The 22,071-nt window shown below is 47.6% G+C and overlaps 1 protein-coding gene and 1 pseudogene across 1 annotated transcript in view; both read right to left on the reverse strand.

Moving 5' to 3' along the window:
- The window catches only part of IGF2BP2 (insulin like growth factor 2 mRNA binding protein 2), a 380,650-nt gene that overhangs the window by 169,900 nt on the left and 188,679 nt on the right, over window positions 1–22,071 (reverse strand). The window contains exons 6-7 of the mRNA XM_085648719.1: window positions 21,265–21,549; window positions 11,844–11,978 (exon numbers count right to left, since the gene is read on the reverse strand). Coding sequence (XP_085504845.1) covers window positions 11,844–11,978; window positions 21,265–21,549 — 420 coding nt within the window. The remainder of the gene's footprint in view (window positions 1–11,843; window positions 11,979–21,264; window positions 21,550–22,071) is intronic.
- LOC146857961 (ATP synthase peripheral stalk subunit b, mitochondrial pseudogene) lies at window positions 4,101–4,656 on the reverse strand (annotated as a pseudogene).

The raw sequence follows: 22,071 nt of genomic DNA on the forward strand, positions 1-22,071 counted from the left end.
ACTCACCCATTAGGGTGGGGGGGGGGGGGTCGTCGGGGTTGTTGCTACTGCTCGAACAGCCAGGTCTTGAGGAGTCTCCTGAAGCCCAGTAGGTCCTGGGTCTGTCACAAACAGATGGGGAGGGTGCTCAAGGTTTTTGTGGCGAGGTGGGAGAATGATCTCCCGCCGGTGGTCGCTTGACGGTTGTGGGGGACGGTAGCAAGGGCGAGGTTAGCGGAGCGAAGCTGGCGGTTTGGGGTGTAGAAGGTGAGTCCTTCGTTGAGGTACGCTGGTCCGGTGTTATGGAGTGCTTTGTGAGCGTGGGTGAGGAGTTTGAAGGTGATCCGCTTGTTGACAGGGAGCCAGTGCAGGTCTCTCAGGTGGGCTGTGATGTGGTGCGGGATGTCAAGGATGAGGCGTGCAGAGGCGTTCTGTATGCGTTGTAGTCGTTTTTGGAGTTTGGCTGAGGTTCCTGCGAAGAGAGCGTTGCTGTAGTCCAGACTTCTGCTGACGAGGGCCTGGGTGATCGTCCTTCTGGTTCCGGTGTGGATACATCTGTAGATCATGTGGAGGATGTTGAAGCAGGAGGAGGAGACGGCGTTTACCTGCTGGGGCATTGACAACGCTGAGTCCAGGATGACCCCCAGGTTGCGTGCATGGTCAGTGGGCGTCGAAGCAGCTCCCAGTGCGGCCGGCCACCATGAGTCGTCACAGGCGGAGGGGGTGGATCTGATGATGAGGACCTCCGTCTTGTCCGAGTTCAGTTTCAGGCAGCTGTTCATCATCCATTCGGCGATGGCCTTCATTCCTTCGTGGAGGTTGGATTTGGCGGTGGTGGGGGCTTTGGTGAGGGAGAGGATCAGCTGGGTGTCGTCGGCGTATTAGATGATGTTGAGGTCATGTGATCGGACGATGTTGGTGAGCTGTGCCATGTAGTCGTGGAAGTGTCGGGCAGAGGGACGATTCTTGGGGTACGCTGCAGATGATCTTGGTGTCCTTAGAACCGAATGGGGGGAGGCGGAGACTCTGGGTTCTGCCGGTGAGGAAGGAGGTGGTCCAGTCCAGGGCTTTGTTGCGGATCCCTGCATTGTGGAGGCGTGTGCGGAGGGTGTGGTGGCAGACGGTGTCGATGGCTGCCGAAAGGTCCAGGAGGATGAGGGCCGCGGTTTCTCCGTTGTCCAGCATGGCCCTGATGTCGTCAGTGGTGGCGATGAGGGCTGTTTCGGTGCTGTGGAATCCAGATTGGGACGGGTCCAGGATGTTGTTCTCTTCGAGGAAGGAGGTCAGTTGCCTGTTGTCAATCTTCTTGATGACTTTTCGCCAGGAATGGGAGTAGGGAGATGGGCTGGAAGTTCTTGAGGTCCTTGGAGTCTGCCTTGGGTTTCTTGAGTAAGGCGTTGATCTCGGCATGCTTCCAGCTCTCCGGGAAGGTGGTGGTCTCGGAGGAGCTGGTGATGATCGTCGTTGACGTGCGTGCAGGAAATCAGGGGGTCGATGTGGCTGGGTGCGGTGAGTCTGAGGTGTCGGTGTCTGTCGGGGGGGAGGGGCCTGGTTGTTGAAGCTGTCGTGGATGTCTGCGATCTTGCGGTGGAAGAAGGTGGCTAGGGAGTCGCAGAGGTCTTGTGATGGCGGGATGGCATTGGAGTTGGAGCTGGGGTTGGAGAGTTCCTTCATGTTGTTGAAGAGCTCTTTGCTGTTGTGTGCGTTGTTGTCGAGGCGCTCTTGGAAGAAGGTCCTTTTGGCGGTTCGAATGAGTTGGTGGTGTCTGCAGATGGCACTCTTGCAGGCTATGTTGCTGTCCGGTGTCAGATCGTGGTGCCACTTCATCTCGAGCCTACGGCAGGCCTGCTTGGATGCCTGGAAGTCAGCGGTGAACCAGATGGCTTTTCTGTCGGTGCGTCTGTTCGAGGGTTTCTTGGTCGGGGCCAGAGTGTTGGCGCAGTCGATCCATTGCCTGAGGTTGCGGGCGGCGGAGTCAGTGTCGGTCGTGTCCGTTGGTGGGTTTCGGGCGAGGATGGTGACTAGCTGGTATTCGGTGGCTTTGCTCCAGCTGCGGCGGGGGGCCCGTTGTGTGCGGTGGTGTGTGGTAGGCTTCTCAAAGGTGAAGTGGACGCAGCGATGGTCGGTCCAGTGGAGTTCGGTGGTGTGGCTGAAGGTGATGTGGTTGCTGGAGGAGTAGATGGGGTCGAGCGTGTGTCCGGCGGAGTGGGTGGGAGTGGTGACGAGCTGTTTGAGTCTGAGGTTGTCGAGCAGGGTGGTGGAGTTGCTGTTGGTGTTGTTCTCGAGGTGGAAGTTCAGGTCTCCGAGGAGGATGTAGTCCGTGGATGCAAGGTTGTGCATGCTGACGAAGTCGGCGATGGAGTCGCTGAACTGCGGCCGGGGTGTCTGTAGATGAGGGTTCCTCTGAGGGTGGTGTTGGGGTCCGTGTGGATCTGGAAGTGCGGGTGTTCGGCGGTGCTGAGGGTGTCGTCCGTGCTGGTCGAGATTCTGAGGGTGTTTCTGTGGACGATGGCGATTCTGCCTCCTGTTCCGTTGGTGCGGGCCTTGCGGGTGATCTTGTAGCCGTCAGGGATGGCTATGGCGATGTCGGGTGCCGAGGAGGGGTTCATCCAGGTCTCTGTCAGGAATGCGACGTCTGGGGAGGAGTAGTCGAGTAGGTCCCAGAGTTCAATGGCGTTTTTGAGGGCGGTGCGGGTGTGGAGTAGAATGCATCAGAGGTTGTTACGTCCTACCCCGGTGGATTCAGTGGTGATTTGGGGGCTGGTGTAGCTGCAGTTCCGGCAGGAGAAGTGTCCTTGGGTGCGCTTCGGGGTTGCCCGTAAGCAGGTGTGTGATCGGCCGGTGTTGAGTGCATGGAGGGTGCTGGCATCATAGCGCCGTCAGGTGTTGTGGTGTTCGCGGGGGCCAGGGGGTGTGGCGCTGGGCACGGTCCAGGCGCGGACGGGCTTTCCTTAGGCGTGCCTTTGGCACGCCAGCAGCACGCCCGCTGCACGCGACCGCTGCGTGGCCGCCATAAGCATGGGAGGTGGGAGGGAGGAGCAGCTGGGAGGCGAGAGCGGGATGAATGGGCGACCAGGGGGGCGGGGGCAGGGCCACAGGGGCGGGAAACAGGAGCAGGGCGGGCGGAATTAACAGAAGGGCACAATAACAATACAAAAAGGAATAATGGAGGAATAAAACAGATTACAATACAAAAACCGAATGCAAAATCACATCAGGGCAGACAGGGAAAAAAGGGGCAGAGCGAGCACACAGATACCTATGGCCTACCACTAGGCCACCAGGGATGAGGCGCAGGTGGTGGGAGGGAGGAGCAGCTGGGAGCGGGATGAAAGGGCGAGCGCGGGGCGGGGCCGCAGCGGCGGGAAACAGGAGAGCAGAGCGGGCGGAATTAACAGAAGGGCACAAAAACAATACAACAAGCATTAGCATAGCCAATAGGTCTCACTTCTGGTATTTTGTAAGTGGTTACTTATCCAGCAGATATTTGTGCAGTAAAAAAGTGTTGCATGGCTAAAGATTGAAAATCTGGAAGTCGATACCTGTTGGCTACTTTTATATAGCAAATGCACGTAAAGCAAAAAGTTTGTAAGTGTAGGCGTACATGTTTGTAAATGCAATCTACATTTTATGTAATAGCATTTTTGTATTTTGTTCAATGACTGTTTTACCTTGTTATTACTATTGTTTATATTTACTTTGCACTATAGTCCATAAAATCTGCAGGCGAAATAATGGTTTTTTAACATATTTTTATTGTTGTGCACTTGTGAAATTATTTGTGCAAGATATGAATAATAATATTTATAGGAATAACAGACCAATGTTTTCGCCTTTGGGACCTTATAAGTGTTTAGTTCTCCAGTACAATATCCTTGGTGCAACAACATCAAGTGTTGCAAGGCTAAACACTTATAAGGTCCCAAAGGCGAGACCTATTGGCTATGCCAATGCAATCTCAAATAGAGGGTCCAGGGTATATCATCATCATGTTTCTTTTTTCTTTCTTAGGTGTAAAAATATATATGTATTTTATATTATTATAGGGCACGGTATCTGAACAGCTCAAGTCCAGTTCCTCTCTCACATGGAGGTGTGAAGTCTCAAGTTTACAAGCTGGCTTATACAGTCTCAGATAGCGCCTTGATGCCCGAAATACACTTTACTGTACTCCTTCTCCTATTACGCAGAGATACTCTGCATAACATTTTTCTCCACCCATTTCAACATGCCACCTTCACCTTGCTCTCGGCGGAACTTCATGTGCTGCAGGTTGTCGTGATAGTCTAAGCGCATCTGCGCCTCGTCGTGAACGGTGAGAAGCCTTCCCGGTAATTTGATTTGAGTACCATGAGAACGGTGTTTCTCTTGGCATAAAAAATGCAATGGCGTCCAACCCGCCACAGTACTTTGCTCTCATCTGTAATTGCCTGATTGAGGGCATCAACTGCTGAATCTTTCATCTCGAGGGCTTCAGCAACTTTCTTCTCGTTCAATTTATAAACAAAAGCTGCTACTTTGCGTCCAAATTTCATAAATCCATATATTATGGAAACACCAATGAATGTGTCAGCAAAGGTAAATTACAGAGATTTATTTTTAAAGCATGCACAGCAGCAGCTCAGTGCCCTGCACACGGGGGCCTGTAACTTCTGTATTTGGATATAGAAGCTGAAAAAATTATTGGCGCCATTTCCCTCCTTACTCCGGAAGTGGTGGCATGGGAGCTGGTCGGTGGTAATTTTTTTTATGTGCAGATTTACATAGCGCGAACTCTGCCAGAAGGTATTGGAGCTCTTTACATGAGCACCAGTTACGTTACACAAGGACACCTTCATTTTTGGTAGGCACGGGGAGATTGTCATTTGCCCAGAAACACAGGACACTTAGCCGACGCCGAGGGTCGAACCTGGTTCCCCGGCTCTAAAGTCGGCAGCTGTGGTCGTAAGGCCACAACCGCTGCCCAACTGACGCTGAGGGGTACGAGATTTTTTTTAAGGGAGAAGCCGAACTGAGAGCCGCCTTGAACAACATGCCTGCGAGTCTCCAGTGTACTGCTGTCACCGCCAGCCTCACGGACACTTCTTTATGCCGTAAGTGTCATTGGCACATAGGTGTAATATTAATAACTTTCTATCACTATATGGCAATATATGCCGCACTTCGGCGTTTCTAAATTTTGTAGCAAAATGAGGTCATAATACTCATGGTAGACAATTTGCTTCTTCTAAGGGCTTAAGGACAGAGGCTTTCTATATATAGAGCATTTCAACTCATAAAGAATAGAACACTGCATGTCGTCAGCGGCAGGTGTTTAGTTCACTGACCATCCAGTCGATGCACTGGTTCGTAACACTATAAATACCTTATAGCGCTATTGTTGTTTTTTACATGTCACACCGTCTATCGACCTCAGAACCACGAGAGAGGCCGGGTGAGCACGACTTGGTTTGAGCGTTAAGCGCCTCATACACTGATCTTTGAGAGCGCGAATGGACCGGACCTGATTATTTGAAAAAATGATTTGCTCACCCCTCATCACTTCAGCTAGGAGTTCGATTAATCTCAAGGTGCATCGCATGTGCGTACCATGACATTAACACAGCGTCATGACATTAACGCCACATGACCCAAAATCCCACACTTTTCGTGCAATTGCCTGTGTAAAACCAACAACGTCACAGCGTCCCTCAAAAAGCGCAGTGTACGAGCAGCATGCGTGCTGAGTATTAACGGCTTCAAAGCTCCCTTTTCGTTTTCTTGGCATGTGTGCCGAGTAGACAGTATTGGGATAGGCTAATCCAACTTGTGTGTTTAGAATACCCCCTAGAACTTTTAGAGGTTGAATGTGAGATTTGGTGACATTGATGGAGAAAGCTAGGTGTTGAAGCAGATCTATTGAAATCTGAGTGTGTTGCTGATGAGTGTCGGCTTTGATAAGCCAATCGTCCAGATATGGAAATATGTGGAGTTTTTGCCAGCGCAGATGGGCTGCTGCCACCATCTGGAAATTGGCTAATACCCGAGGTGCAGTAGTCACCCTGAAAGCAGAACTTTGAACTGATAATGTTTGCCACCCACCACAAACCTGAGATATTTGTAATGTGCATGGTGTATTAGTATGTGAAAATGGGCATCCTTTAGGTCTAGTATAGCCATAAAGTCGCCTTGATGGAAAAGAGGGATCACGTCTTGTAAGGCGACCATGTGGAAGTGTTCTGATAGGATGTACTCCTTTAGGGGCCTGAGGTCTAGATATGGATGTAAAGATCCAATCTTTTGGGGGATTAGGAAGAATAGAGAGTATACCCCTAAACCCGGATGACATAGAGGGACAGGTTCTCCTTTGAGGAGAAGAGCTTGAACTTCCTGTTTGAGCAATGTTTGATGTTCCAGTGATAGCGAGGTAGAATGTTGGGGTGAGTGGTAATGACCTCCAGACAAAAGCCACATTGGATAATGTTCAACACCCACTGGCCTGTTGTAACTGTTTGCCATGTGGGTAGGAAGTCTTGTACGCCACCTCCGACAGGTGTTGTATGGTTAGAGGGATAGGAAAAAGTAATTGCTTGGAGGCCGGCGTTGCTCCATGTTGTGAAACACCCTTACCTTCGCCTTTGGCATTGTTATCCCTGTAGGAGCCTTGGGAATAACCTCTCTGGGATTTGTTGGCTTTGATTACGGTTGAAGGAGGTGGAGGTATTGAAAGAGGCTGCTTTAGAACCTCCACGATAGGTGGGGCGGCATAAGGGGCCACAGGGAGTAGGTGATGGAGGGACCCCCCTGCTTTCGCCATCTCTGTATCTTTATTATTTTTTCTAGTGTTTGGTCTAATTGGGGACCAAACAGATGTTCCTTATCAAATGGTATATTAAGGACGTTCAGCTGCACCTCTAGTTTGAAACCAGAAATACAGAGTCGTGCGTGGCGTCTGAGCAAGATGCTAGTGTTGATACCCCTAGCTGCAGTGTCAGCAGTGTCTCAGGCACAGTGTAATTGAGGTATTTGATATACGCTTGCCTTCAGAGACAAGTTTTTGTCCAAATGTTTTGTGTTCCTCTGGGCAGATTGAAGCAGGTCCTCCATCTCATCCCAGAGAACACAATCATAACGAGCAAGTAGGCCCACTGAATTGGCAAATGCCAATGATTGGCAGATTGTGCCTCAACCCTCTTACCTGCCGCTTCACTTCTCTGGATTTCCGTGTTGGGCAGCAAGGCATCTCTGCTAGCTTTTGAGTTAGCATGCTTACGAGCTTTGGTGATAACAACCGAGTCCAGTGGAAAATGACCCCTGATAAAGATGGGATCAGATGGGGATGCCTTATATTTTCTTTTATCTACTCTGGGCGTTATAACCCTAGCCCTAATAGAGTCTTTAAAGAAGTCCTCTATGTGTCATAGCATGCCCTTTAGCATAGGGAGATACTGTGCAGCCCTATGAGTGGAGGAAAGGGTCTCAAAGAGAAAGTCCTCTTCTAAAGGCTCTTTATGGAGTTGTATGCCGTAGAACGCAGCAGCTATGCCTATAAGCTTCTAATATGATGTTGAGTCATCAGGAGGAGAGTGATGGGTTGGATATAGATCCGGGTCTGTGTCCCTTGGATGGTAATGTTATAAGTATCCCAGGGGTTGGTATGTGGTGGTACCTCAAAAGTGTCTGGCCTGCCACCATACCCAGCTATATCACATTGTGGAGATCCTGGAGGTGAAATATCTATTGGGTCTTCTATAGATTGTAGTGGAGAAGGCAAAGCTGGTGGTGGTGGTGAAGGAGGAGGTGATGAGGGTGACAGAGGAGGCAAAGGGTTGGTGGCCTTGTCTGACTTTTTCAGGTGTTTTGGTGATACCAGTAGATACAGAGCCTCCTGGAAAGACAGCCGTCTTTTTGGTGGTGGAAGAATCGGAGCCAAAGGCTGAGCAAGGATACAGTCTGTGTGAGGCTGGTTGTAGATTTACTTCTGTTTGGCATTCAATTGCTCTTGGAGAATATGAAGAATTGGCTCCACTGGCCTGCTGGAATCTAACCTGGACGTTGGCTTTGAAGATTTCTGAACCAACACAGGTTTCGGTTTTGCCACTGAAGCTTCGCTCAGTATCGAAATGATGGCCTTCAATGGTGATGGTTGGCTTGGCACCGAGGGCCGGGCCGGTGGCAAGCGGCGGCCTGGGACCAACGCCCTTGATGCTGAAGGGTTCACTTTGGCTTTGGTTGGTGTTTCGGCACCAAGACGAAAGGCAGGGCGTTAGAAGTAGATGCTCGTTGCCAACCATGGCCAAAGGGCAGTGGTGGACCGAGGGCCTCTCTATGTTGTTCCAGAGGAACTAAATGTCTTTTGGGCTGATCAACATGTTATTAAGGGACAGGGGAACAGTACTCTCAGACTGTTGATCCAGTGTAACTTACTCCATCTCCAGGTCGACCTCTAGTTCAGAGCCGAAACTGTCCTTAATGGATAACAACTCTTCCTTCACAGCCGAATGCTGAGGGTGTTCTTCATCTTCTTCATTGTCTTCATGACAGAAGAGGTCTCAATTATCCTCGATGTTCCTCCGCAACACTTCGAGCTGACATGCTCGTAGGTCTCCAAGGGCTTTCCTGGAGCGGAAGGAGCAGCAGGCATCCCAATCCACTTCTCTGTGTTCTGGCGATAAACACAGATTTCAGACCTGGTGTAAGTCGGTCAAGGACTACTTTGCATAACAGCGAGAGCAGTAATGGAAGGGTGTCTGTTTTTATCACCAGCAAAGCATTCCCTGAAGAACTTTATGGAGACAAAAGAAAGGCCCCGAAGAGCACAGCCCTGTAGGGGCCATGGTCGAAGAGACTCGACAAACGATTTAGATATACCTCAATATGAAGAATGGAAAACGCGAACAAAACTATACTATTGAGGGAAATAGTGTTGCATGAACCGAAAAAACCACTGTGACTGCGTCGAACCGGAGTGTGGGCACACATGGCAGTACACGACAATGGAAAGAAAACAATCTAACAATGGAGTCGATGCCCATGCGCATTATCACCAAGAGGAGTCGTCACTCTACCTCGTGACTCGAAAGACTTCTTCGAAGAAAAACAACATGCAAACGTTCAGACCCAAAACTAGATGGCAGGAGTATGCAAACCCTGTATGTCTACAGCCACACATGCCTCGAACATAGCATTACCTTCCAATTCTACTTAGCGCTGTAATGCGTACCTGCGCTTAATGTATTACACTTAACATAACACCCTGCCATTTCAGACAGGAAACAGTCTTATACAAATCAACACTGGTCATACTCCAACAGCAACAATTGAGAAAAAAGAGATGGTCTGGGGTATGGCCTGAACGGTTGTCAGTGGCGGACATGAAAACTCAAGCATTCCTTCCATCACCATGTTGTTTACTCTAGTTTAGGATCTTTCAGGATAGAGGGGTCCTAAACAGGAGCCTCGCTGCTTTGTGTGTTGTTTCCTGGCACACCTTTACTGTGATATACAAAAGGGGAGAGCGGGCAAAATGTAATTCTAAAAATCAACTGTATAAGGTGTTGTCTAATACAGTTGCACATATTTAACAATTGAGGCACGGGGGGATAAAAGAAAAAAGTGAGCTGCCACGTATCACAGACCGTTCAGTAAAGTGTCAAAACTGGGGGTTAGTAACCAAGTTTTAATATTCCAAAACCAGGAAATGAGCCAGTAAACCACACTTCTGTAGGCAGAGGTGACACCATGAACACTTTGTCTACCATCTGGTGTTAGGTCAGCGCAGACTCGACTACAGCATGCATGACACACAATGGTGTTTGAAAACATTTTAACATCTTTATTGTTACAGTATGTAATGTCACTATGTCACTGAGTAAACCGGTATTATTCTTATAGTGAGATGCCAAGAACCTAAATCTCAAAAGTCATAAATACATCCTATTAAATCAAACGCAAGCCTATTAAGAATATAATCCAGACAGTGCCTGAATTTGTAGGCAAGGGTAAATAGAAGTCACTGAAGGTATGGGCTGTTTTATAGATAATTGGGATATTAGTTATTAAAGTCTTGCATCTTCTACAAGTACCACGAAGCACACAAATCTGCAAGTGATAAATGTAATTACATCTAGTGTTCTACTATGTTCCCTCATCTGAAATGTATAAGCAACTTGCAAATTCCTGCAGATTCAGTAACCCTGTAATCCATCCATATATGATGACATGGATAGCATTGATTGAGGATATCAATGTCACAATTATTTACTGCACTTCCAAACAGTAAACCTGTGGCAGTAGTCACTACATAATGATTGTATTCAATGGCCCAAAATCCCCCTTCCTCCAAGTGAAACCTCGATAATGCATGCAAAATAGGATTTTGTACTCAAAACAGACATCCATGTTTGTACTGTACATCACGAGAATATGCATTAGTGGTATTACTTTCTCTGTTCAGGCCGCTAGATTCTAGCTGGAAAGGTACTGAAAATGAATGATCTCTTGGAATTTACAAAAGCACTACAGACCCATTTGATTCCAGATAACTTCCTTACAATGACCCAGACGAACCAGTACTAAACTCGGTCTGCTTCTACATCAGTAAAAGAATTTGCTCAAACTAAAAGGCATGTGACAACGCCAGTGAATCTTGGAACACGGAGGTGTGGTGTGATAGAAAGGTTCTCTTGAGATTTTGTACTTGTATCTGTATGTCCATGGTTAAGGTTTCATAACCCTAGGGAATTAAGTCTTTCCTATCCCCACACAAAAAGTCCATAGTCCATCAAATATCTGATTGTGCAATTCTCCTAAGTGGGCACTGAAGGTTTAAAGGAAAATCTGCCTCCTCCAAAAAAGAAGAGGCAGATTTCAGGCCTCTATACCTTCCCACTAGATCCCTTCCCTTCCATTCTGGGGACTGTAAAGTGAAGGCTGATGGGAATGCCCATGCCTGTTCTCCTTCCCACTCTTGGAATTGTGCTTTGAAGGAAGATCCTGCCATCTCTTAGTGGGAGGGTCTTTTGGTGTAGTCTGCCAAAGCGCCGACCCCTATAAATAAGTGGGCCATTATTTGAGTCTCCTTTCTGTGTGGTGCCTGTATCCAGGTGGATGTTAAAGGCCTGTTTTTAAGGCTTTCCTGGTAAGTCTTGGGGCAGTGAGTAGGGTTTAGAGAGAAAAAGGCTGGCACCCTTTCCGGCCTATGATAGCCATTGTTCTGACTGAGTCCACTCATGCTGCAGCATTTTCTCCTGCCTGCAGAAGAACCACAAGTCACAGGATGGCTCCTATGGCAGCGGCCCCTTCTGCGATGGAGTGCTAGTGTCGGCTCCTCCACTTAGTGGTTACTGCTGCTGTCCTACTCACATGAGCCACTGGTATCACAGCATTCCTGACCATGCAGGGGGAAATGCCAATATCCGCAAAGCTCCTCTGGAGATGTCCCAGCAACATAAGGCTGCAGGCTCCCGAGACAGACCTACGGGCAGCAGCGGACTAGACAAAGACCCCATAATGTGATGTGGCGTGCATGTGCGAGCTATGAGGAGTCAGACATGCACTGAATTACTGCAGTGGCTCCTGATAGTCTGCTGGCCTCAGCACCATACTATTTATTAGCAAAACATGCAAATGAAGCGCTCACCCCTCTGTGCATCACACTATTTGCAAGAGCATCTACAAGCGACATAAGCACCCATGCAAAGCAAAACTATTCCCACATTGGTTGCTCAAAGGCCACATTATAAACCCAGCCTCTGCCAAAAAGCACAACAATCGGATACGCATCCTACTGCTCCCCTGAGAGAGCTTCAGGGACTTGTTAGTGGTATAAGGAGTTATACAAATACTATAACACAACATAATTTAGGTAAACGGTTCTCACTTACGACTTTGTTTCTTCTGCCTCTTTCTGCATGATCTCAAGTATCATACGGCACGCTGAAGAGCAGCCTTCTGGCGTGGCATGGATGGTGATGGGTTTTTCTGCAGCACCAGCATTCTCTTTTCGATGAATATCTACCCTATATAAAAACAAAGCAAAACAAAGGTTAGGATAATAGAGGATTTTTCAGTAATCACCAGCTAACTGATGTCTGCAGAGATGCGGTTTTCGGAGTGATGCAAAGCAGTCTGTTTTCAAATTAGAAAGGTTAGCCATAAGCCATTTTCAACTAAAGTTTCATGTCACAGACATCATTTTTCAGAGACCTAAGTAATCAGAATCTCCAAGTTACACCCAACTGGAAGCAGCGTCTAGGATGAGGAAGGGAATGAATGATGAATCCCAGTGAGACAGGCCCATGCTGGTAAGAAAAGTCTCAGTTATAAAAAGTTCATTGCCATCTATCAATCAAGAAAACTTAGGAGCTATCTACAAACAAAGATTTTGAGCACATGTCCTCTCAGCGTTAGCATTGCTGTTTATGAAAATGTAAACCCCTGGGCAACCAAGAGAAGTGCAAAATGTCTGAGTTATGTGTGGAAATCTATTTCACCTTCTTCGCCATAGATTTGTAAGGTGATAGACTAACCATTTGAGGAAATGTTCTCTTCAAATTAGGACAGTACCCTTTACCCCATACTACAGCAGGGAGAGAGTCAGCAGAGCAAAGGTAGTTCAAAGATTTAACAATATCCCTGCACTGATAATGCCACAGTCCACGCATTCCCTAGTACATATGCAAGTGGGCAATTACTGCACAATTAAATTATGATAAATTGGTGAAGTCACTACTAGTTTGTCACAGTGCAATCTTCACTGAATAACATATGTCATGCTTAGATAAGGTTAATGGACACTACGATACAAGCATGCAGCACTGAATAAAATCAAGATTTATGATTTTCTGCCAATGCCTGTATTATATGGAAGGGAAAGCAATCTATATAATGAATATGAGGATTTCAACATCCCCCCGCATGTCAGGAAGACATAAAATACGGCACATACACTATAGCACTATGTAGGAGCATATTTGTACTACTTCCCACATTTAGCCTTGGAAATGTCAGTATTTAACAAGATCAATGCAGAACTTCTGCTGGAAGCCCCCTCCTCCACCGCACACTTGCTTTTCTCAAGGAGGAAACAGCCTCATTGAAAGCAATGCCTCAGCTGCCTCGGCGGTGGAAGTCACCCATTAGGATTTCCGTGGTCACGCAATCTGCTCCGGGCAACTACATCTTTCCTGGTGGTTCCGGGGCCAGAATTATCAGGTCCACAAACTCCGGACCCGAAAATGTTGTTCCTGGATTTTCCTGCTGTGCTCCAGGGGCAGCTGCTGCACCCGGTTCCTGTCAGCCCGCATCCTTCAGCTGGGGGGTTGGGGAAAGGGGAGAACCAGAAAAGGATCCTTCCAGGTTCTGCCTCCTCCTTCCACCCCCCAAAAAGGCTCTACAAGATTTGCCACCTGCCCCAAGTCGGTACTAAACGTCTGTAGATTTGGGACTCATATGCCCCGGAACGTGGAAAAACGTGTGCAACTGGACCCAGTATTTCATATGCCATGTAAGGAAAATGCTACTTACCAGTATGCATCTGTTCTTGGCATGTAGAGCTTCAGATCCACACACTGTGCATAGATCGCCATCTGGTGTTGGCCCCGGATGTTTGCACTTGTTTTTGTATTGGAAAAGTCTTTGGAAGTCGCGAGATAGGGGACTCCTCCTTTGGATCATAGTGCGCATGGGCATTGGCTCCATCGTCAGATTTCTTTTTTCGCCAGCAGGGAAATGATGGAGTTTTTGTGAGAAACAGAAAAGATGCTCATGTATGCTGTATCTAAATAAGATAATACTGGGGAACAGATAAAGGTAGCCGGGGAGGTGGGTGGGCGTGTGTGGATCTGCAGGTCTACATGCCAAGAACAGATGCATTCTGGTAAGTAGCATTTTCCGTTCGAGGCATATGAGCTGCAGATCACACCCTATGCATAGATTGTATAGCAGTACTCCTCCTTAGCGGCGACCACCAGTATCTGTTGCAGTAGTTTGAAATAGTGTTTGGAGTACAGCTTGGCCCACACTAGCTTGTTGTTTGGATTGCACATCTACCCAATAGTGCTTTGTGAATGTGTGCGGTGTAGCCCATGTAGCTACTTTGCAGATGTCATCTAAGGGAATGTTCCCTAAAAATGCCATTGAAGCCTCTATCTTTCAGGTAGAGTGGGCTTTAGGGGGAATAGATAGTGTACATTTTGCTTTGTGATAGCAAATTTGTATGCATTTGACAATTTACCTTGTAATTCCAGATTTTGAAATGGGGTTGCCTCTATGTGGTGGTGAGAAGGACACGAAAAGTTGTTTTGTCTTGCGAAAAACGTTTGTTTTTCAATGTAATAAAGGAGTGCTCTTTTTACATCTAAATTATGAAGAGCTCTTTCTGCGACTGTTTGTGGTTGCGAGAAGAATACTGGTTGAGGTGAAAGGGGAAAATAACTTTAGGGAGGAATTTGGGATTGGTTCTGAGAACCACTTTGTTATGAAGGAGTTGTAAAAATGGTTCTTGAATAGTTAGTGCCTGTAGCTCAATGACTCTTCTAAGGGAAGTAATGGCCACCAGGAAAGCGACTTTCCATGTTAGAAATTGTAACTCGCATTTGTGCAGAGGTTCGAATGGAGGGCCCATTATTCTTGTGAGAACAGTGTTTAAATTCTACACAGGTGAGGGTGGGACCCTGGGAGGAATTATTCTTTTGAGGCCTTCCATAAGTGCTTTGATGGCAGGTACCCTGAATAGCGACAAGTGTTGTCTATTTTGTAAGTAGGCTGCTATGGCAGCGAGGTGTAACCTAATAGAGGAGTATGCTAGATTACACCTTTGGAGATGTAGTAGGTAACCTATGATGTGTTGAATAGACACATCTAAAGGATTGATGGTGTTGTTGTGACAATATATTACAAATCTTTTCCACTTGGCTGCATAGCAGGCTCTAGTGGTGGGGCGTCTAGCTTCTTTGATAACATTCATACAGTCAAGGGGAAGGTTAAGGTAACCAAACTCTAAGACCTCAGGAGCGAGATCGCTAGTTTGAGCTGTGCTGGGTCCGGGTGTCTGATCTCTCCACTGTTCTGGGTTAAGAGGCGTGAGGAGAGGTGTCGTTTTTGGTGCGGGACTACAGATAGTTCCAGTAATGTGGTGTACCACGGTTGTCTGGCCCATGTTGGAGCAACTAGGTTAAGAGTCAGTGAGTGTTGCTGCAATTTGCGCACCACCAGTGGAATGAGTGGGAGAGGCGGAAAAGCGTACGCAAATCTGCCTGACCAATTCATCCATATCGCATTGCATTTGGACAATGGGTGTGGATATCTGGCAGCGAAGCTTGGGCATTTGGCGTTTTCATGTGTGGCGAAGAGATCTATCTCTGGTTGCCCCCACATGTGAAAAAATGGTTGAAGAACTTGCGGATGAAGTTCCCACTCGTGAATCTGTTGCGTCTGACGACTTAATAGATCTGCTATGTTGTTCTGGACTCCCGGTACGTGTTGGGCTAGGAGAAAAATGTTCTGGGGAATAGCCCATCTCCATATGCTTTGTGCTAGTTGAGAGAGCTGTAGGGAGTGTGTCCCGCCTTGTTTCTGTATGTAGTACATTGCTGTCATGTTATCGGTACGGACTAGGACAGCTTTGCCTGATATTTGTTTCTAGAATGACTTTAATGCCAGAAATATGGCTAGTAACTCCAGGTGATTGATGTGTAGTAACTTTTGTTGAGGCGTCCACCTGCCCTGCATGGTGTGATGTAATAGATGAGCTCCCTAGCCGGAGAGCGATGCATCCGCTGTTAGCACAATCTGTGGAACTGGCTCGATGAACGGTCACCCTTTGGAAAGGTTTTGGGTGTTCCACCACGGCAGAGAGCGATGTGTGCGGCCGTCCACCAACACCAGATATGTGTGCTGTTGATGAGCCTGGTTCCATTGACGTGCCAAACATTCCTGTAGGGGACACATCTGGAGACTTGCATGAGGTACTATAAAGATGTAAGAGGCCATCATCCCTATCAACTGCATGAACACTCGAGCTGGAAGAGAGTGTTGTGGCTGAAATTTTGTTATGAGGCGTTGTATGCTTGCTATCCTGGGTAGACTGGGATATGCAAGTGCTTTTGAGGTGTTTATTGTAGCACCGAGATGTTGTATGTGGGACGGTTGTAGGGGAGACTATGCGTGGTTTATAGTAAACCCTAAGTCGCAGAGTAGTTGGATTGTGGCGAAAGTGTGATGTACACACTGGTTGTATGACTTGGCTTTTATGAGCCAGTCGTCTAGGTATGGGAAGACGTGAATTTACAGTCTTCTTAGGTGAGCTGCAACCACCGCTAGTCATTTGGTGAAGACTCTGGGCGCTGTGGTGACTCCGAATGGGAGTACCTCGAATTGGTAATGCTGACCGTCCACTACAAACCGGGGATATTTCCTGTGAGATGTGTGAATGGGAATATGGAAGTAGGCGTCCTTGAGATCTAGAGTGGCAAGGGAATTGCCTTGTGTGAGAAGAGGAAGGACCTGTTGAAGTGTGATCATGTAAAAATGGTTTGATTGTATGTACAGGTTTAGAGGTCTGAGGTCCAAGATGGGCCTCAGGGAGCCGTCCTTTTTCGGAATGAGGAAGTACAGGGATTAAACCCCTGTGTTTTGCTGATGCAGGGGAACTGGTTCTATTGCATGTTTTTGAAGGAGGGAAAGTACCTCTTGCTTTAGCAGCGATAAATGTTCTGGTGACATTGGGCGCTGTCTGGGTGGTATGTTTGAAGGGGTAGGGGTGATTTCTAGACAATAACTTGATTGAATGATTTGTCTCACCCACCTGTCTGTAGTGATGTTGTTCCAGACAGGTAGGAAATGTAGCCATCTTCCCCCGACCGGAGTGGAATGGTCCGGGGGAGTGGAGGGAAGTCATTGGGTAGGGGTGGAGGCGGAGCGAGTATTGTTGGTTTTGCCTCTACCTTTGTTATTATTGCCTCAGTAGCCCCCTCTTTGATAACCTCTGGTGAATGAGGTCTGGGTGGGATTTTTATAGGACGTGGAGGGGTTGTCAGAGGAATAACCTCTGGAGGTGCCCTTGTAAGAGGAGTGACGAAAAGAACGTCTGGGAGCTTGCGATTGCAAGGCTCCCATTGATTTAGCCGTGTCGGTGTCTTTTTTCATCTTTTCTAGTGATGAATCCACGGCAGGGCCATATAGGTGTTCCTGATCAAATGGTTGGTTAAGTATTGTAGTTTTTACTTCTGGTTTGAAACCAGAAATGCGCAGCCATGCATGTCTACATAGAAGGTCACTTGTGTTAATGGCTCGGGAGGCGGTGTCTGCCACGTCTTGAGTGCAACAAATGGAGGGGTTTGTTATGAGTTTACCCTCCTGTATGAGGTTGTTGGCCTTAGTCTTTTATTTGTCAGGAAGGTGTTGCAAAAGGGTTTCCAGCTCGTCATAGTGTGCCCTATCGTATCTAGCCAACAAAGCTTGTGTGTTGGTGATTCGCCAAATGTTGGCTGCTTGTGACGCTGTACGTTTACCAGAAGCGTTCAAGAGTTTTGATTCCTTATCGGGAGGCGGAGCATCCCCTGACGTTTGTGAGTTAGCCCTCTTTCTGACGTTGGAGATCACTAAAGAATCCAATGGTATTTGTCCCTTGATGTAAACGGGGTCTGCTGGAGCAGATTTGTATTTTTGTTCTATCCTGGGGTTAATAACCCTAGCCCTAACAGGATCTTTGAACACCTCAGGTGCGTGTTTGAGTGCCCCTTTTAACATAGGGAGAACAGAAGTGGACCTTTGGGATGTATCGAATGTGTCCATTAAGAAATCCTCCTCTACAGGGTCTGTGTGTAAATCTACCCGGTGGTATTGTGCAGCTCTATGAACAAGCTGGGTGAAACCTATGGTGTCCCCTGGGGGGGAAGGTCTAGAGGGATAGATGTCATCTTGTGGTACATTAGGGACATCTGGTGTATTATAATTGTCCCATGGGTCTGGTGTGTGAGGCGGACTAGGATCACCTAGTGGTTCATCATCTGCACCCTCCCCCCATCATCAGAGGTGTCATCATCGTCCACTGGAGGAGATGGTGTAGGGGAGTGGTGTGGAGGGGGAGGTAGAGGAGGAGGTGGAGAAGAGAGTCTGAGAGGAGATGTTGCAATGTCTCTCTTCTTTGGTGGAGATGGAGCTGGTAGAGGCATGTCCATTGGTCTCTTTTTGGAGCTGAGAGTCATTTGACCTGTTCTTGGGTCTTTAAGAAGAGATTTTTGGGTTGGATCCGGAGTAAAAAGCTCTTCTGGTTGATGGTGATCTTTCGGCGCCGTTTTTCGGTTCCGAAGGCTTGTGAGGCACCGAATCTGGAGTGGATTTATGCGCTTTTGGCTTGGAAGCGTGAGATTTTTTAGTCTCTGAAGGAATCTGCGGAACCAGTTGTTTTTTCTGTTCCGAGGTTTTTTCGGCTCCGAAGGTTGAGCATCCGTACTCTTTGGAAGTGGCTTTTTACTCAGTTCCGATGACTTTTTCGGAATTGAGGGGTCGGTACCAGTAGGTTTCGGTGCCGAGTGCGCTGATGTGGAACCAGTGGTCGGCACGGAAGAGGAGGACGGTTTCTTTTTGGGGGCCGGGATTTGGGTTTCGGCACCGACGGCAGGCTGACTCGATCCCGAGTGGCCTGAAGGCTTATTTGTCGACTTCTTTGCCGTGCCCGAAGGCGGGGCGTGAGACGTATTGTCCCGGTGTGCACCTAGGCCCGAAGGTGAAGGTTTTACCGAAGCCTTTTTTGGTGGTGGTGGGAGGGGGTCAGAGTCGACGTCACTACTTATGACCCGCTGCCCAGGAGTGATGTCTTCGACATCGGAGACATCGAACTCGGAGGCGCTGACAAGACCTTCTTCGACCCGCTCCTGCTCTGGTACATCGACGCCCTCCTGGAAGATGTAGTCGGGAATGGATGTCGACGAGCGAGCCATTCTTCTTCGAGCTCGACGATCCCGAATGGTTTTCTTGGAGCGGAAAGAGGCACAATCTGGACGGTCTCTGGCCTCCTGGTCCGGTGAAAGGCAGAGGTTACACACCTCATGAAGATCTGTGTGTGGAAACTTCGATCCACATTGAAGACACTTCTTAAAAGGAGTCCTTTCCATGAGCCAGATCTAATGGCCTAGGTAGGCCCGAAGGCCTTCGTCGACGACCAGAATCGAGGACTTCGAACTTGAAGAGATGCGCAAAGAGTAGGGATCGTGATCGAAACAATACCGGAGAAAGGGTGAAGGATTGCGCGGTGAAAGTTGGATCAGTAACGGTCCCGAACTGGAGCGCGATAAACACATCTGAGCCCGATGGCGGAAAAAACAATCTGACGATGGAGCCGATGCCCATGCGCACTATGATCCAAAGGAGGAGTCAGCTATCTCATGACTTCCAAAGACTTTTCCAATACAAAAACAAGTGCAAACATCCAGGCCCAACACCAGATGGCGATCTATGCACAGTGTGTGATCTGCAGCTCATATGCCTCGAACATATTATTCACTATTCAGGAGAAAATAACTTGTAATCCCAGATATCACATGGGGAGTTACCACCTGGTGTCTTTGACTTGGCACCAGTATCTCCGCACAGAGATAACGCGGAATTTGTAATGGAGCCCTAAATGTGGTAGGTTTTTCACAACTAGGGAAAGGGAGTACCTAAATCTTTCAGAATGGCAGATGCAAATTACACCAACTAATCTTTTAATTGGGCCATTGGTCTTCCCTTTGCCCAAATGGCAAAGGGAAGACCAATGCCGGGATGGCACTCAACTGGATAGAGTCCTTTCTTACTGGACGCACGTTCCAGGTCTGGGACGGGGAATTCCACTCGTCCACACTTCCACTTACCAGCGGGGTTCCTCAGGGCTCCTCCCTGAGCCCCACACTTTTTAATGTGTATATGGCCCCTTTGGAAGATGTGGTATCACCATTCGGGATAAAAATCGTGAGCTACGCTGACGACACACAATTGGTCGTCTCCCTATCCCAACTAGATGACCACCCAGACAAATTACCAAACTGTCTCACCGAAATTCACGGGTGGATGTGCGAATCGTCATTGAAACTCAACGGTTCCAAAACCGAAGTGATGCTCATGGGCAAACAATGGGCGACCATCCCCCCGGCGATCTGGCCAGACGTGTTCGGGGAAATCCCCTCCCCGAAACACGAAATCAAGACCCTCGGAGTCTGGCTAGAATCCGACCTCTCAATGAAGACCCAAGCGGCCAAAACGGCCTGGACCTGTCTTGGGCTTCTGCGGACTATCGCAAAATCTTCCCCCTCCTACCGCCCGTGTCCAGGAAACTACTAGTTCAGGGCCTCATAATGTCGCGGTTAGACTACAGCAATATGGTCTACCTAGGTGCGCCGGAAGCTACCTTAGCGAGACTGCAAAGAGCCCAGAACGCAGCAGCTCGCCTAATCATGAGCGTACCTCCCAGAGTATCCGCCAAACCCGCTATTAAGGCTCTGCACTGGCTCCCAGTCCGCCAAAGGGTGGAATTTAAAGCCATGTGCACGGCCCATAAACTAATCAATGGATCGGGACCTGCGATTCTCAGCGGCTTGGTCACCCCCTACATAGCACCGAGAGCTCTACGGTCTGAGAACGAGCACCTGGCCAACATCCCCAAATTCAAGAGAACACGTACCGGAGGCCGACGTTTCTCTGTAAAAGCGTCCACTGGTTGGAACTCCCTCCCACGCTCCCTCAGACTGGAGCCCAACTACCTGACGTTCAGGAAAAAACTTAAAACCCTCCTGTTTCCTAAATAAACCCTTCGCCCTTATCCCCCTCAGCAGGTTTTAATCTTCACAGCACGGGGATGCCCTCGGGTCACCAGGCGCTCTACAAGTTGCTAAAATAAATAAATAAAATAAAATAAATAAACAAAGTAACATCACTAAACCATGAAGACGTGCAGCAAAGCTTGTGTGGCAAGATCGATGATTTTCTAAACAAATATAGACTGACAGATAAGAAACTACTACAGGGAACATAAAACACACGAGGAAGCAAAAGAAGTATTTTCTTTCATATTGCATAACTTTATGGCAACACATATTTCGCCATAATATTTTCCATTGCAGACAATAGCTTCTAATTTACAAGTACTGTTTTCTACCAATAATTATTAATATTCTTATAGTGCCATAGTGGATTACAGTGCAGGCCACATTTTAAAATATTGAACATACTAAACAGGAAAGTAAAGTGGAACCCTTTTCTAGCCCCGTTGAGATGGTAGCATTCACTGTAGGTAGTAATGTAAATCCTAATGTGCACTAGACTTACTTTGATTGGGTCTGTTTGGTCAGGTTTTTTATGGTCAATCCCTCTTTTCCTATTATAGCACCAACAAACTGGGTTGGTACAAGGATTCGCAATGGATACTCCGGCTGTTTTGACTGAGAAGACCCTGAAGCAAAATTGCCCTGCTCCCTGGAAGAGTGTCCGCCGCCACCACTACGACGTGTCCGAGGAGTAGGCTGAGGGGAACTCGTTACATCTTCATCCGGGATGTAGGAGATCTTAAAAGAACAGTCCTCCAACTGGTGTCCACTGAGCTTCTCAATTGCTCTGCATAGGAGAAAATAAATTATGTTACAAAGGTGCAAAAATTGTAATAACTCCACTGAATGAAACACATCGAAAAACACCAGTTAACCATCTTTAACATTGCATAGCAAAGCAACATAAATTCAATTTCTGTTTTGGGTACATGCATGCACTTGCCCTCAGACAGAGAGCAAGTAATATTGCAGGATGGGTTTAGATTGTTATGGGATGTACAGTAAAATGCAACTATAAATTAAATGTATAGGTCATGTGCACTAAATATAAAAGATTCAACAGAAGACCCTTTAGCCCATAAACTCAATTCAACACACATGCATTAAAATCAGCTATAGTCAACATTCACATCACACAATCCATCTACACCCAAAATACATTTGCTCACACTCAAAATAGTCAACTACACACATCCCACTCAAGTAAAACCCTCGGAACATGCTTCACCCCACAAAGCATTCACACTTCCAACACATTCTACTGTACTCACTACATTCAAGTCCTTAATCAATATAAAACATATTTGAA

The sequence above is a fragment of the Triturus cristatus genome, chromosome 3_2 (genome assembly GCF_964204655.1).
Source record: "Triturus cristatus chromosome 3_2, aTriCri1.1, whole genome shotgun sequence".
In the NCBI taxonomy this organism is placed as follows: Eukaryota; Metazoa; Chordata; class Amphibia; order Caudata; family Salamandridae; genus Triturus; species Triturus cristatus.